The sequence below is a fragment of the Clupea harengus genome, chromosome 7 (assembly GCF_900700415.2).
Source record: "Clupea harengus chromosome 7, Ch_v2.0.2, whole genome shotgun sequence".
Lineage (NCBI taxonomy): Eukaryota > Metazoa > Chordata > Actinopteri > Clupeiformes > Clupeidae > Clupea > Clupea harengus.
In genome coordinates, this window is record NC_045158.1 from 20668487 (window position 1) to 20683486 (window position 15000).

General features: G+C 44.7%; 1 protein-coding gene and 2 pseudogenes across 1 annotated transcript in view; 1 reads left to right on the forward strand and 2 right to left on the reverse strand.

Annotated features, from left to right (window-relative positions):
• Positions 1-8178, reverse strand: LOC116220939 (annotated as a pseudogene).
• Positions 8179-9739: 1561 nt separating this feature from the next.
• On the reverse strand, positions 9740-11513 carry LOC116220940 (annotated as a pseudogene).
• Positions 11514-12343: 830 nt separating this feature from the next.
• Positions 12344-15000, forward strand: part of olfml2a (olfactomedin-like 2A) — an 11486-nt gene continuing 8829 nt past the window's right edge. Inside the window, exon 1 of the mRNA XM_031570807.2 lies at positions 12344-12436. Within this exon, the coding sequence (XP_031426667.1) occupies positions 12374-12436 (63 nt within the window). The 5' untranslated portion in view covers positions 12344-12373. The remainder of the gene's footprint in view (positions 12437-15000) is intronic.

Here is a 15000-nt window from a genome sequence, read left to right on the forward strand (position 1 = left end):
CTTCCTGTTCTCCTCCATCTCGATGCGCCTCTCCCTCCGCTTCTCATCCCTCACTTTCTTCTGCCTCAGACGCTTCCTCTTCTCCAGGTCATCTGAGGATGAGAGGAGAGCGGGTGGGGAAGAGTGCAGAGTTAGGGCAAGGAGCAACATGCCTATTCAAGTCATGCTTCTGGAATTAGCCAAAGGATAGTACACGCGCTTGTGTGTGTGTGTGTGTGTGTGTGTGTGTGTGTGTGTACCAGACTTACAGATGAACAGAAAACTGGGGAGAGAAGGGACAGTCTGTGTCTGTGAGGGGGGTGAGAGAGATGTGAGGAAGTTGGAAAGGGAGCTCACCTGCAAAGCTGTCCAGGGTCTCTTTGGAGAGGACCTGGAGGCTGCAGGGCTAACTCACAGATGCTGAACTCACAGGTCAGGGGCAGGTGGGCCAGGTACCGATGCCGACGGCGGACTTCCTACACACACACACACACGTTAATGATGGATTACTTACTTTCTCACATTTTTCAGGGGATCTGAAAGCGGTATAACCATCGGGCAGTCTGCCAGCCTACCCGTCTGAACTGCATGGCCATTCTAGTGTTTAACGCACAGTCTGCGATTCTGGCAAAAATGTTGTTGATATTTGAGCTTCACAACCAATCAAATTACACGCCCTCCTTCCATCCTAGAATAGTGTATGTGTGTAAATTTCACAATAAGGCTCTTAATTCTCATACTCCTCTGTGAGAGTGTGTGTGTACATGTACGTGTATCTGGATCTCCACCTCTGTTGGTGTGTGTGTGTGTATGTGTGTTTGTGTGTGTGTTTACCTCAGTGACTGCCTGACCCTCCACCTCTACTACAGTGGCGGTGATGGCCGGGGGGCTGGCCTCCAGGCTGCCGTACTCCCTCACCAGGCAGCGCACATTCACCGGGTGCAGGAACATCTGCTGCCCATCATCCGCTACAGGAACACACAGCACATCACCGTCAAATAAACACAGACACACACACATCAGTCACATAAACACAGACACACAGACAGTACATCACAGTCACATAAACACATACACACAGACATACACACATACAGTACATCACAGTCACATAAACACATACACAAAGACATACACACATCAGACAGAGAAATAAATAATATTCACACACATACATCATGTTAACGCACACAACCACACAGTCCTTGCAGAGACCCATATATTTAACATGTACAGCTGACGGTGCTGTGCTTTTGATAGTAGTTTGATGCGTGTGTGTTTGTGTAATACCCCAGCTGCTCAGACAATCCCTGAAAAAGTTCAGGCGAGGCTCACCCTGATAAAAGTAGTAGTAGGGCCCAGGCTCTGAGGTCGGGGGCCTTCCTGCCTCATTCTGGTGGGCAGCAGGTGCCCCCTCTAATGCCTGTGGGGCCTCTGCGTCAGCCTTCGGGTTAAAGGAGGCCTCAGCGGGTCCTTCAGGCAACTCCTCAGGCACCTCCTCAGCCACCTCTACCGGGTCCACGTCAGGCACCTCCTGCACCTCATCGTCGAACGCTGAGGAGTAAATGCAGCACCGGCTGGAGGGGAAGGATCAAAAAACACAGAAAGCAGAAGAGGACTAAGTACACAGTGAAGGGGATGAGTCGCCTAAACAGAATCAAACAGAATCAAACCCATGACCGGTGCTGTTGTTTGGCATCTTGCTGTACAGCTTGACCTAACAGGAACGCACAGCTTTAGAGCAGCCCAATATAAAACAAAGCCACATAAATCGAGCATTTAACTCTTAGCATGATACCATTATTTCTTATCTTCCATCTTGGTCATTATAAGAGGTAGCACAGGCTGAGTGTTGATTTTTTTCACACTGGACAGTAAGGCTAATCTAGATGTGCCATCATTTTATATTTTACTTGTTTAGATATTACGCGTTTTATATTAATCTCGGATATTCAGGGAAGATCCTTTTTGCATGTATTAAATTAAGATTTGGGATATTTTTCAGAATGTATAGGCCAAGACAGACAGTCTTCCGGTTATGTCAGAAACATGATGGTGGGAGACCACGCCGTAGCAATTTGGAAAAATATGTATATGTAAAAGAGTATATACCATGCTGACACTGACCTTTGCTGTAGTTTCAAAACCAGATTACTCCACCATACTTCGTTGTACAGATTAGCGTCATCTGAAGGGTGAATCCTGCTGTTCATTTTGAAAGGTTTCCCTTTGAGGCTACAAACATTTTGCGACTTATTCAGTTATGACGCAGAGGCGTGAAAATGGCTAAGGGAATGTCCAATGATTGCAACTTCATTGAATTTGACGCGTTTTCAAAACACGATTGCCCCTAACTGCTTTGTTCCACACGCAAGTTCTTAGTGCGGTGGCGAAGTCTAAAGTCCACTTGTTGCACAGACTAGTAAGTAGCATCATTGGAAAGGGTAGTCCTGACGTCGATTTGGACATGCGATTCACCGACGAGGAGAGATCAGTGCTTTGTGAGATACGCAACCAAGAGTAAGGTGTGTGAACTTCCAACACATTTTGGATACAAATCTGATAGAGTTAACGAACAGTGTTTGCATAATTTTCTAACACCAAAGCTTCTGAAGACCTGCCGAGCAGAGTTTTATCAATCGGAGGATATTCTGTTGGAACCCACTTTGGTGCTGGAGTGTGTGACCACGGGTACCACAGGAGAGGGGGGTCAGACAGGGAGAGCCTCTGCAGGTCCAGTGCCTCCACACGCCCCATCCTGAGAGTCCGCTTCAGCAGGAAATCTTCTTGCTCCTGCAGACACGCACATACAGACAGAACACAAATAGAAACTTAGACTCACAGCTAAAAGGCTTCAACTGCAACTGGTGCTGATGTTTGAGATATCCCCAGCCACACATATATCAATATCAGGCCCTATATCAGCCAGCTCATGTCTCAATACATATTGCCATGTGTGAAGCATACTTGTGTGCATTTGTGTGGCTGTGATTGCAAAACCATGCACGCGTGTGTGGTTGTCATGGTGTAAGTGTGTCGCATGAGTGCGTGTGGATGTGTGTGTACCTGCAACTAAGTGCAGGGGGCTGTAGATGAAGCAGTCTGGGGCCGTGCTCCTCCAGGCTGAGCTGCGCGCGCGTGTGTGGTGTGTGTTGTGTGTGTGTACCTGTAGCTGGTGTAGAGCACTCTGGATGAAGCAGGACTGTGGGTCGTGCTCCTCCAGGCTGAACTGGATCATCAAGCACCTCCTTCTCCTCCTGCAGCAGCCCCAACACCTGCTTCTCAGATGCCAGCAGCAGCTTCGAGTACATGCCCAGATGCCCATCTGTAACACACACGAGGTTATTTTACCTCTTCACTATTTATTTTGCCTTCTGATTCCGATAACTGTTGAAGGACATTTTTTTGCAATTAAGCTTTAATCCAGCTAGAATGCATTGTCCTGGAGAGCGCCTTGTATTGTAAGCTTCACTCAGACTGACCTTACAGGTAACACATTTTAAAAGGTCCTTTTAAAGGTCCAATTATGCATGCGCGCACCCGCCCACCAATACACTTCTTCCCACCCACCCACACGTACCTCCAAAGCGTATGGGCTCCTCCACCTTGACCCCACTGGGAGCTGGGCAGCGCCATCAGTGACCCCTTCTCCCTCCTCATCAGGCGCATGGTGATCTGGTCTCCCGCCACATACTGACGGGTCTCCATGGCAACCACACTGCAGCAGGTAAGGGAGGGTGGGGGTGAAGGAGTTAGACACACATTTCAAGGGTCAGTAGCCTGAAGCATCGTAACATTATTAGCTTCATTAGCAAGTAGCATCATTACCAATTAACTTTGAGTGGAGTTAAATCTTCCATAGAATAATATTACTGTAACAGCTACCTATTATCTAGCATACACCTCCCAACATAAGTTGTATTTATAAACAGTATGTCACAGGAGGACACAGAACCACTCATAAAAAGGTACAGAATGTAGAGACTACAAAAAGGGCATAAAAGCAGCAACAGCAGGACTTTGTGCGGTGCTATGACACAATGCCATGAGGTGTGGGTACTGACCTCTTTGAGGTCGAGCCCGTTCACGGCCTCGTAGCAGATGGGGCACTTGGACCAGCCTCTTGTCGCCGAGGGAGAGGTAGTGCAGCATGCAGGGCCAGCAGAAGATGTGGCCGCAGCGAGTGATCTGCGCCGCCACCGGAGGGTACAGGCAGATGGGGCAGGAGGGCACCTCGTGGCTGTAGATCCTCTGTAGGGGGAGAGGAGAGAGAGACAGAGAGGAGAGGTCAGGTGAAAGGCACCTCATGACATGTTCTGCTTTGAACAAAAAGGACACCCGAGAGAGTGTGTGTGTGTGTTGTGTGTGTGTGTGGTAAGAAAAAACAGAAAGAGCGAGAGGGACAGTGGTTTTAAGTGACTTGGTCCCTCATGACTGGAGATGCTCTTGCAGGGGGGTGTGTGTGTGGTGTGTGTGAAAGTAAGAGTGTGTGAAAGTTAAGGAGCGTGTGAAACAAAGACAGAGAAACAGAGGCAATGTTGAAAGGGATGTTGTGAGATCCACTGGCCTCACCACTTGTTTGCACACAGTCCCAGTTGACCAGAGTGTCTGGGTCAGTGAAGTGGGCTGTGTAGTCCTGATTCATCCAATCACACACAAACTGGCAACTGCAAACAGAGGAGACAAGGAATTCAGACACTTCGTATCCACAGCACAACCATGAGAACAGCTGCAATGAGAACACATGCCAGTACTAATGTTAGACATCTATACCCCAAAAAGCTTGCAGGTAGAGCAGTAGCTTAGCTAACCTGAACAGTGTTTAAATGGATGGAGAACTTCCACGCCACAGGTTGGGCCAAATTAATGAATAAAAAAATTAAACATTCATAATTAGACCCATACCTGTGGCGTGAAGTTCTTGCACTTGTAGGTTCTGAGAAGTTTTGAAAAGTTGACAATGAAAATGTCTGAAGACCCTGCTTTGATATAATTATGGTTCATTTTATCCACCCATTTAAATTTTCCATGACTCCAGGATTTTTTCCACGATTCCCATGGCTGTGAAAACGGGACGGGACGTTACAAGAGTAATATGTAACCAGAGTCCTGAACACTTTTTCTGACCATTAAACTACATCCTGCAAGCGTTTTTCACAGAATTTTCCACTCCAGTCCTGGGGATTGAAGGCCCAATTCCGCACCCGCCCCCACTCAGGACAGGGCCGTGGCTGCGCGCACTCACTTGGCCTGCAGGAAGAGCTCCTTGTTGAAGGGCTTTGCTTGTGGCCCCCACTTGTTGCGGCGTCCCCAGCAGGTGTGGCCATCGCCGCCACCACCGTTCGGGCCCCTCGCGGCTCAAAACGGTGAAGTTGAGCAGGTGATTCAGGCTTATCTTTTCTGGGTCCAGTGAATTGAGCCGGGCTGAACTCGGCCCGGCGGCTCTCTGCTACCTGATAATGAGAGGACGGAGAGCAAGGTCAGGTGGGGAGTCTGTAGAAGGGGTCAATTCAAATGGATTTTGGACAAAAGTATTGTACACCCATCATTTGGCTGGATGACACTTTGATCGGGGTGCACAATTCAGTCTGTGACACTGGTCGGACATTAATATGCCATCTTGTAACTTTTGTAATTATTTTCAGCAACTTTTAAAGGTTCAGTTCATGACACTACCGAAAAGCTCAACAAGATTGCACCCCTCCCTTCTGTGCTACATGTTGATTGGCTAGAAAAGTGTATGCCTCAGTCTGAGCAAACTTTGTCTGTTCCCCACTTACAGAGCCAGGACTGCGCCAAACACCACCAGGGTTTTGGAGCGCACACACTGGATGCACAGCCCGAAAACTGAATTTCTTTTGATTTTCGGCGAAAAGTGTTATAGATTAGGAATAAAGAACTGCACTTTTAAATGACAAGTGACTCCTTATTAGCTGGAGTCACAGATGGCAAGACACCACGCGGCCATCAACCTACAATGGGGTTCAGTAGGCGTTCATAGTGTCTTATACTAGTAAAAGTCAGTTGTAGAGAACGTTTCCTTTCAACCGATGGACTGTCAGTGGGAAAACACCTCACCTCTTCTCTTTCCCCACCGCCCATTGAAGGCCATAACTGTCGGTCACCCCCGCCCCTCTGGGGGGGTCTCTTGTCGAAATTCTTGCTTTTCTGTGGAGTGGTGCGGCGAGGGCCTGGGAAGCTCTCCGCCTTGGGGAAAGCAGGCTCCCGCTTACGGTTGTAGCGCTTGGAGCCTCCATTATTCTTGCCGTCTGAAATAGAGGCAGAGAGAAGACCATCGTGACTTGCCCGGTTTGTTATGAAAATAGCCTGGTTTATTCCTTTAACCTTCTGAGAATGAAAACAAAGCAGAGAATTGTTGTGTAATATTTGAAAAACAATCAAAACAAATAAACGATTCCTTACATAATAACAACACCACACACACACACACACACACAAACAAACATGCATCTATACCAGTTTTATACCAAAAGCTTAATGTTCAGTATCATTTTTATTCCAGACCTCTGGCGACCCAATAGTAGGCATGTGGGCAAGACCGATAAAGTAGTTCACTACACTAGTAGTGTATTTGGCTACCTTGCACCTTTGAAGCAAAAACAGCACTGAACTAAGGCTCATGTGATCAAGCTCTCAGATGGAGGCCTACTACACTTATCAGCATTGCACAGGGACCGACCTCTTCTGCCCTCACTCGCACACCACGTGTGGACACACACACAGACAAGCACAGAACCGAGAGAGTCTGATAAACAAGGGGAATGCAAGATGGTGGAATACTCTTCCTTTAGGGGTTCACATTTAAATGTTGTAGTCTTCCTTCTTGGCTTAGCCATTTAAGAACATCTGTAGATATCATTAGCCTGCCTTTTGTCTTTCAGTTGACAGCCAAAGCCAAATCAAATCAAATACAAATCATGGAATATCAATGAAGTCATCACCAATATAAAATCAGTTATGGTCTTTTAGAATTATGCAACAACTTGAACAAAAAAATAAGGCTAAATTATGATGTCCAGGTGTATGGGTGCATTTGGGTAGGTGTCTGAAACAAACAGGCCTACTATGTACTTTCTGACAAAAGTAGATTATTTGATAGCACAATAAACTACACATTTCCTGAAGCTTTAGTTTGTTTATAGCACTGTACTGGAATGAATCACCTCAAGAGACCCTTTTTCAATTCACAAGTGCTATATTCACCCAACCTCAAGCGTACACTGGCGTAGACCTGCACCATGACTAGGCTGACTTTCTACAGGTGGAGTGCAAAGTTCTGACGAGGCCTATCCCATGCACGTTGCTTTGGGAGGCCAAGTCACGTTGTAGGGCGCTGTGTTGTGCCGATAAAACTTCTGCTGGGTCTGCTACTGGTTCTAATGTGGCAATTAAATGCTACCGTTTTCAGACATTTCAAGCAACTTACGACGTCCCCTGGGTTCCATCCAAAACAAAGAATTGACCAACAAGCTGTCACGAGACATATGAGCACGCTGAAGCAACTGCTTTACACTAACCTTAATACCTAGCTAACATCAAGTCGAACATCAATTCGCGTTGAACAAATTATACTTCTGTTGACGTTAAATTCCCCCTGTAAATATATACAAAAAATGATGTTTCCTGTATATACTGAATATTAACGCAGGACGTATGCTTGCCAGCTGGAAAGCGTATCGTTCACGTTACCACCACGTTTATCAGTTAGCTAGCTAGCTTCGTAAAAGCTGCGTAAAGTGAGCAGGCTCAATTTTAACACAATAAGCAAGGGACAACAACGAGATACAATGTTAGGAAGTAAGAAAACACGCCTAATTCTTATCAGGCTACTAAAGTTAGCTCAATATCTAACGTTAAATTGCTCTCTGTACCTGGTGGATGGCTAGCTTTCTACCTACGTCATAACCGTTAGACAAACAAAACATGCAAGTCAGTGGGCCTTCTCTATCTCTATAAACAGCATTAGCACCCAGCCATTCTGAAACAAACATAACGTCCATACGTATCTTAATCGAGGGACAATGGCGATGTCAACCAGGTTAAAAAAACAGCTATGTAAGTAATCACCTGTTTTAGGTTTAGAATCTCCAGGAGCTGGGCCCGTAGAACTCGAGCGGGGGCGGGACCTTGATTGTTGCCGTTGCAGTTTGGATTTTTCTCCATGTTTGTTCTTGAGAGAGGATTTGAGGCCGAGCTCGGGGAGAGAGCGTCGAGCTCTCTTAGCATTAAACGGAACAAAAGGAGAGGTGAGCGGTTGTTACAAGTGCGGGTCAGGCGACGAAGGCCCTGGATCATTTCTGTCAGACACGGAGACTCCATTACGTGGACATCTTGACAGCCAAACCAACAGAGAAAAATAAGAGACACAGTTCAGGCGTCTCAGTAAAGAAAGCTAATACAATAAGAGAACGAGTGCTCAAAAAAGCGGGGCCCGGACCCCGGGTATTGCAGCTATTTCCTTGTCGTGGGAAAAGCTGAGCCTCTGAAAGGCGTAGCCGCTTCCCAAGCGTGGAAAACGGGCAATATGTGGGTTTATCTCCCCAAATTCGCTCACAAGAACGAAGTCGGATTATGGCGACGGGTCGCCAAACAGGAACCGCAACGACCCGGATGACGGGTTTATATAAATTCTGACTGACGCAATGGTTTTATGGGAAGTGGTATTAATGGCGAAAAACTGACCATAACACATCTGATACTTCAGTCTTTTAATCATCCAGCAGTGTATTCACTGGTACATGATCTACACAAATTCACTAGCAGGCAACTGTGTCAACTGAATAAGGCTACATATAACAGTTTTATGTTGACTCCACACCAGTGAGACAGATTTAGCAACCTTGTTGACTGGTTATGGTTGCACATTGTCCCAAAAATAGCACAGCATAATCTGACAGTGCATTTTGCTTCAGGGTGGTTGTTTCAGACATGTGCTGTCACGTAGTAAAATAAGTCTATAGGGAGACAGATCAATCTTACCTACTATCCCAATATTACGGGAAAACAACCAATTTCCAATGTTGTGAAATAAACATTACAAACGCACATCTCTGTGTTGATTTATGTGTCCATAAAGTACCTTCACAGAACTTGTCTTGTTTAACAGCTCGGGCATCATAAGATAAGCATTCCTGAGATATTCCCATGGTTTTTCTTTTCCTCGTCTTAAAGATGTGTCGGTAAAACATGAGAACACTTCTAACAGTTATCAGCTTCACTTTAAAAATATCCTGAATTTTGTGAGAATTACACAATTTCTAACAAGAAGTTTCCTCAGTGACATTTTGTTTTGTCCTGGTGCCTAAACAGGGTGAATGGTTGGTTCAAGAAACACTGCAAGAGTTTGTGTGATGGTCTGGGACAACAAAACAAATAATGAAGGCCACAATTTACACAGACTAACAATTTTATTTGCACACTGCAGATACAGCATCTCACTCACCCATCCCATTGCGTACCACAAGTTACCCAACCTTTGGTTAAATCTCAAATGAAATGGATATAAAAAGGAAACATTAGTCAAATGAGTGAATCTAGTTGGAAAGGCACAACATATGCTATTAATGTAGTAGTTGGACTTTTGGATCATATGAAATACTGAAAATTCACTTGAAGTTATACTTCTTCCATGGGCATTGAAGATTGCATACACCAAAGGCAGTAAAACGGCGACTCACATTCCTGATGAACCAAAATCAGTGAAATTCACTTGTTTCTAAAGTCTTACAGCATAACCCAGCTTCTGAAACATCAGGATGTCATAATGGCCAGCCCATTCCACTGTGGCACCAGGAGGAAGGTTCAGGGACATCAATGCCAACATCCCTCTTATGCTACCCAGCAACTCAGCACATCAGATATGGTCACTCATCTTCCCAATCATCTTCCTCCACCTCCTCCTCTTCTTCAACGTCTCGCTCTTTTTCAAGAGAGCAGCTTAGCACTGCCCTCCGCACCTCATCTCTTTCAGCTATGAGTGGGAAAAGGATGACAAGAGCATGTCAAGTCTGCAAAGACTGAGTAATGGAAACTTTGGATAAGTGGTACCCTAATCTTGCAGAGTCAGACCACCCTCCCCCAACCATTGGGGAATTTACCCTAAATGTGCAGTTTGGCATGTTTATAGCAAATCAAAGGCATTGTAAAGGCGGAGCTCAAATATTAATATCAAACATCAATCGTATAAGCAGTGCTAGGTAAGACAGGTTTGTGGGTGAATTTCTCTCTGGAAGATTTTGGCAAAAACAATAGCAAAATTTCAACACATTTTCCCCAATATGTGCACTTGTATCAAAGTGTCCAAGTCATAGCAGGTCACCTGAGACTAGTCTTCCCCCCGAATACCACACTTACCTTCATTCTTACAGTGAGGTAGCATTCTGTGGAGCTGTTTGAGTGCTGTACTTCACCAGAAACTTCTGGCACGTTCGGATAGTTCCTGCAAAAATGGAAGGTAAACAAACTGAAGTTGGATAATCTCCCTTGTACGTCGCTTTGGACAAAAGCGTCTGCTAAATGAATAAATGTATAAAATCACACAACTTCATGAGGCAGTGTCGTGTCTGCATTTTTAACACAAACACAAGCATTAAACCCTCGATAATAATTTCTAAAATTGGTGAAAGATGGCTGTTGACTGCCACAGCCCCTCACCTCAACATGAAGACAGCTGATGAGACACTGCACTTTCTGGCCTCGGTTCTCTAGACAGCTGATGAAAGGCAATGCAGACCCAGAGGATCCGATAGTGGCTCTTTCTACAGCGTATCAGGATAATGCCTGTGTGGGCATTCACGTACTTCACTGCATGGGAAGAAAAGGGAAAGACACTATTTATAAAAGTAGTCAGCATAGTTTCAAACCATTGCCATTTACCAAGGCAACTTGGAGCTTGTATACTAGGTGATTAAGATCAATTCCTGAATCCAATTAGCCAAAATATTAACATTAACGCGACTGTGATTTAAATGAGTATACACATCTACCAGCCATCAATGCTAGGACATATTTATGAAATTACATGATGTAAACGGCGCACTTGACCAAGCCACGAATGGCAAAAACAAAACATGCACAGCTAGGTAGCTAGTTATGCAGATCTGATGTTGCATGACCTTATACCACATTTGAGGGCCACTTGGCAGCAGTTCGTACCTGCGAAGCTCAGAATGAGCAATGCTGCGCCGTAGTCTCCGTGTGACCGAGCCACCGCAGTTTTCACGGCGTGAAATATTGCTCTCTCCTCCAGTAGCAACAAGCTGCTTCGATCCTCCACACATACTTCACATAGCAGATACCTACAGCATGCGGGATACACATTATAATGCATGCATGACATGTATGTAAACGACAACATTAGGGTAAATATCGCCGATAAAGTTCGACAAAAACCTCACCTTGATTTAAATCTCACCATTTTGGCCACACATGTGTTGTAGATCCCGTGCCCCTGGTGGAACTGTGTCGCAGAACAAGTACGCACAACTTCCTGCTTTCCTGAGAACCAATGGGATAACAGTAAAGAGTGCGTGGTATTCTTCGGTGGAATCAAAACACTAAACTAGTTTAACATCACTGAATGAAATACATTAAATCTTACTGACTTTTGTTATGATGAAAAAATCATAACAAATCAAATCACTAGCAATGGGTAGCCTACATGCAACATGGCAACTGGGCCCTCTATCTGTAAAATATCATGATGTGTTTATCAGTATTCACTGAAATGTATTAGGTCAATTTTGTTTGTTGGTTTGTTTGTATAACTTTTCCCCCTATGTATTTTTTTGAAACCGACCGAGTACATTAATCTCATGGACTAAGCAGAGACGTCATAAGGGACTTTGGCTGAAGTCCCCTACCTATACCAGGAGATGGCGCAAATGTGACTCGTTTTAGGTGGGCAGCAATTTTAACTTCTTAAACTAATTGCCAGTTATAAAAAAAATGATCTGTTATGATCTGGTCGTTTTCAGTTTATAATTGAGCAATGTGCGACTTAAAGATATATTATCCTAGATTAATTTCTGATACAGATATCCTCGAGGCAGTGCGTCGGTCAGATCTAATCACATCCTCTAAATTTGAGTGTGGTCGCTCCTCCCATCCTATAAGTGGAGGGACAGTTGTTGCTCCCGGGTCAGTAGCCCACCTTGCCAAGAGAGATACAAAGCCGGCAGCATTGAAGTTGCCTATGGCAGCCATCACTCTTACAACTATATGGAACCGTTCATTTTACTACACCATCCCTGATAGGCAATTCGCTGGTAAAGTGTAGTTTCAAACTGTAGATTACGCAATTAAACAAACAGGCTGTCTTGAGCAACACACAAGGATTTTGGATTTCTTCTCTCGCAAATTGAGGTTGACCGGGATGTGGAGTTACATTCTCACCTGTGCGCTCGTCTTGGCCAAAGATGCAGTTGCGCTTAGCAAGGTAGGTAACCCACTATACTGTGATATTTTACGTTACTAGATGTGCCGACGACCAAATTAAATAAATTAGTTTTGACTAATTAGCTGACAAATTAAAATTGATTTCATGTTTTTGTTATGTGGCTTTATTTGTGTTTTGGTCGTGTTGTACCTGTGGGCACGTGCCATACTTTGCGCGTGGATGAATACATCCATTGAGCGTCTTTGCTAGCGCTGTGAGAAGAAAGCCAAATGATTTGCATCGTGTGCACTCGTGTGTATCGGACCAGTGTAAGTTTTCATTCACTTCTGTTGTATCAACCAATGTGATCTTGAACAGGATGTGTGTTTGGCAAGAGGCGAGCGCAGTATGCGCACGGGCACAATTGTTGTAGTGTATTCCCAGTACACTAACGTTTCTTTTGGAAAAATATCAACACAATATTTCATTACATGACTGAATGCAAGTAAAACGATACCTGTCATTTTGAGACATTATGAAATGTTATAATGGCGTAGTCAAGACACTAGTGTGACCTATCTAACCAATTATCCTTGGTTGACGCAGATGTTTGCACACTGAGAGAACTTTTAAACCTCTGACAAAAATGTTCTTCATTACTTTAGGAGGAAGTAAATGGATTCGTGTATAGATTCATTTAAAAGTAAATGCAGTTAATAAAAGGGATTGACCATCATATTAACCAGTTCATGTATAACTGGGAAGAGTGTCTTTCCAATAGAAATACAGGGGGTGTTGTATAATTTCAGAACACATGAAGAGTTATACGGTTCTGAGGTGTTTAGCATAGGGATTCCATTCTCTCTGGGATGGTGTGTGTTATCAGGGACTGATGGAGCATTTCATGAAACTGTGAAAATCTTGCTGACATCACTTAAACTTCGGAAGTTAGTTTTGGACTACAGTTGCAAGTGCTCCTCTGAACCACTTTTTCCTCAAGGCTGTGAGTCATTGAATTTCAGTCTATGGTCACCACATCCATGAAACAAGATAGAGAATAAGGGTCTGTTCCTTTAGTTATCCCTGACTGTTCTGGTTCACACTGGAAGCACATATACACCACAGAAGAGCACATCAGTGTGTGTGTGTGTGTGTGTGTGTGTGTGTGTGTGTGTGTGTGTGTGTGTGTGTGTGTGTGTGTGTGTGTGTGTGTGTGTGTGTGTGTGTGTGTGTGTGTGTGGGGTGTCCTGATGATGAGACACAAAAATGTCTTGCTTTTGTGGACTAAGGAGAATAATCACAAATATGAGCAGGTATAATAGTTGATATGTTTGATTTCTTGATTTTTCTTTTCAAATCAGTGAAGTATTAATAGTTTGATTTATACTTATTCAATGCTGATTGACCTCAAGGTTTACCACTGAGGCCTTGCATGGTGACTGTGTACCGTTGTCAATCAGGGTCTTTGTAAGAAGCATGGCTTTTCACATGCTTCCTGTCCTTCCTGGACCTTCACAGCTGAGCTGGAATTTGTTTGGTTTTTATGTGCCGTGCGTGTGATCACTGGCACACCGATGGTCCTCAGTGGAGAGAGGGCCAGGTGTGAGAGGGTGTTGGGTGCAAATTGGGCCTGCCAGTTACTTCCTCTCTCACTGGACCACACCCCTCTCAACAATCCTTCACTAACTAACTGACGGTCACCAGATTACCCTCCCTTACAAACTACCCAACCATTCAGGTTCCGGCTTCTGGCTAAGTGCTACCCTTAGTTACACTTTCCTTAAAAAAGTAATGTACAGTATTGTTTTCACAGTGCACTGAAGCGATTTTTTGGCTTTTCACAAATGTAGGCATAGACTTACACATTTAGTTTGAAACCAGCACACTATGACAAGAATGATCCTTTGATCAGACTGTCTCAAGAGTCAACTATATCTGACTATAGATGCATTGGACCCCGTGTGATGCTCCTGTTCATGCTTCTGCCTATGTGACACTCGGCTGGAGTCAGTGTCCTCATGACACTGTGAGCACAGGTAGCGGGGTAAGAAAGAGTGTGTGTGTGTGTGTGTGTGTGTGTGTGTGTGTGTGTGTGTGTGTGTGTGTGTGTGTGTGCCACAAGAAGTTAAGAAAGATGACTTATTTTGCTGTTTAGATAGACTTCAATGGTGAGTTTGTAAACTACCAGTTGCTGAAAGAATTTAAAAAAAAATATATGACAAAAGACATAAAACATTATACACAATACATCTTCCCACTCCCTCACAACAGGGCCCTGGTTAGTACAGATCGACCGACCGACGTATGACTGAAAACAGAAGCGTGGAAAGGATCAGACAGGATCCCTTTAGTGAAGAACCCCTAAAACGCTGCATTCTTTCACCAGCCGTAACCGTTTCCACATGTGGACAGTTCTTTACACTGACCTCTGATTCTCGTTACCGAGACGACGGCTGCTGAGTTAGAGCGGAGGGTGTGAGTGGAGCGGAGAGTTAAGAGGCCTGAAGGTCGGTAGGAGAGGAGAGCACAGTACCTTCCCATCAGTCAAATGCGAGTAATAGCCACTTTGACCGTTTGGGCAGTGGGTTAACAGTAGACGCACCCACACTCCATAGTCATACTTC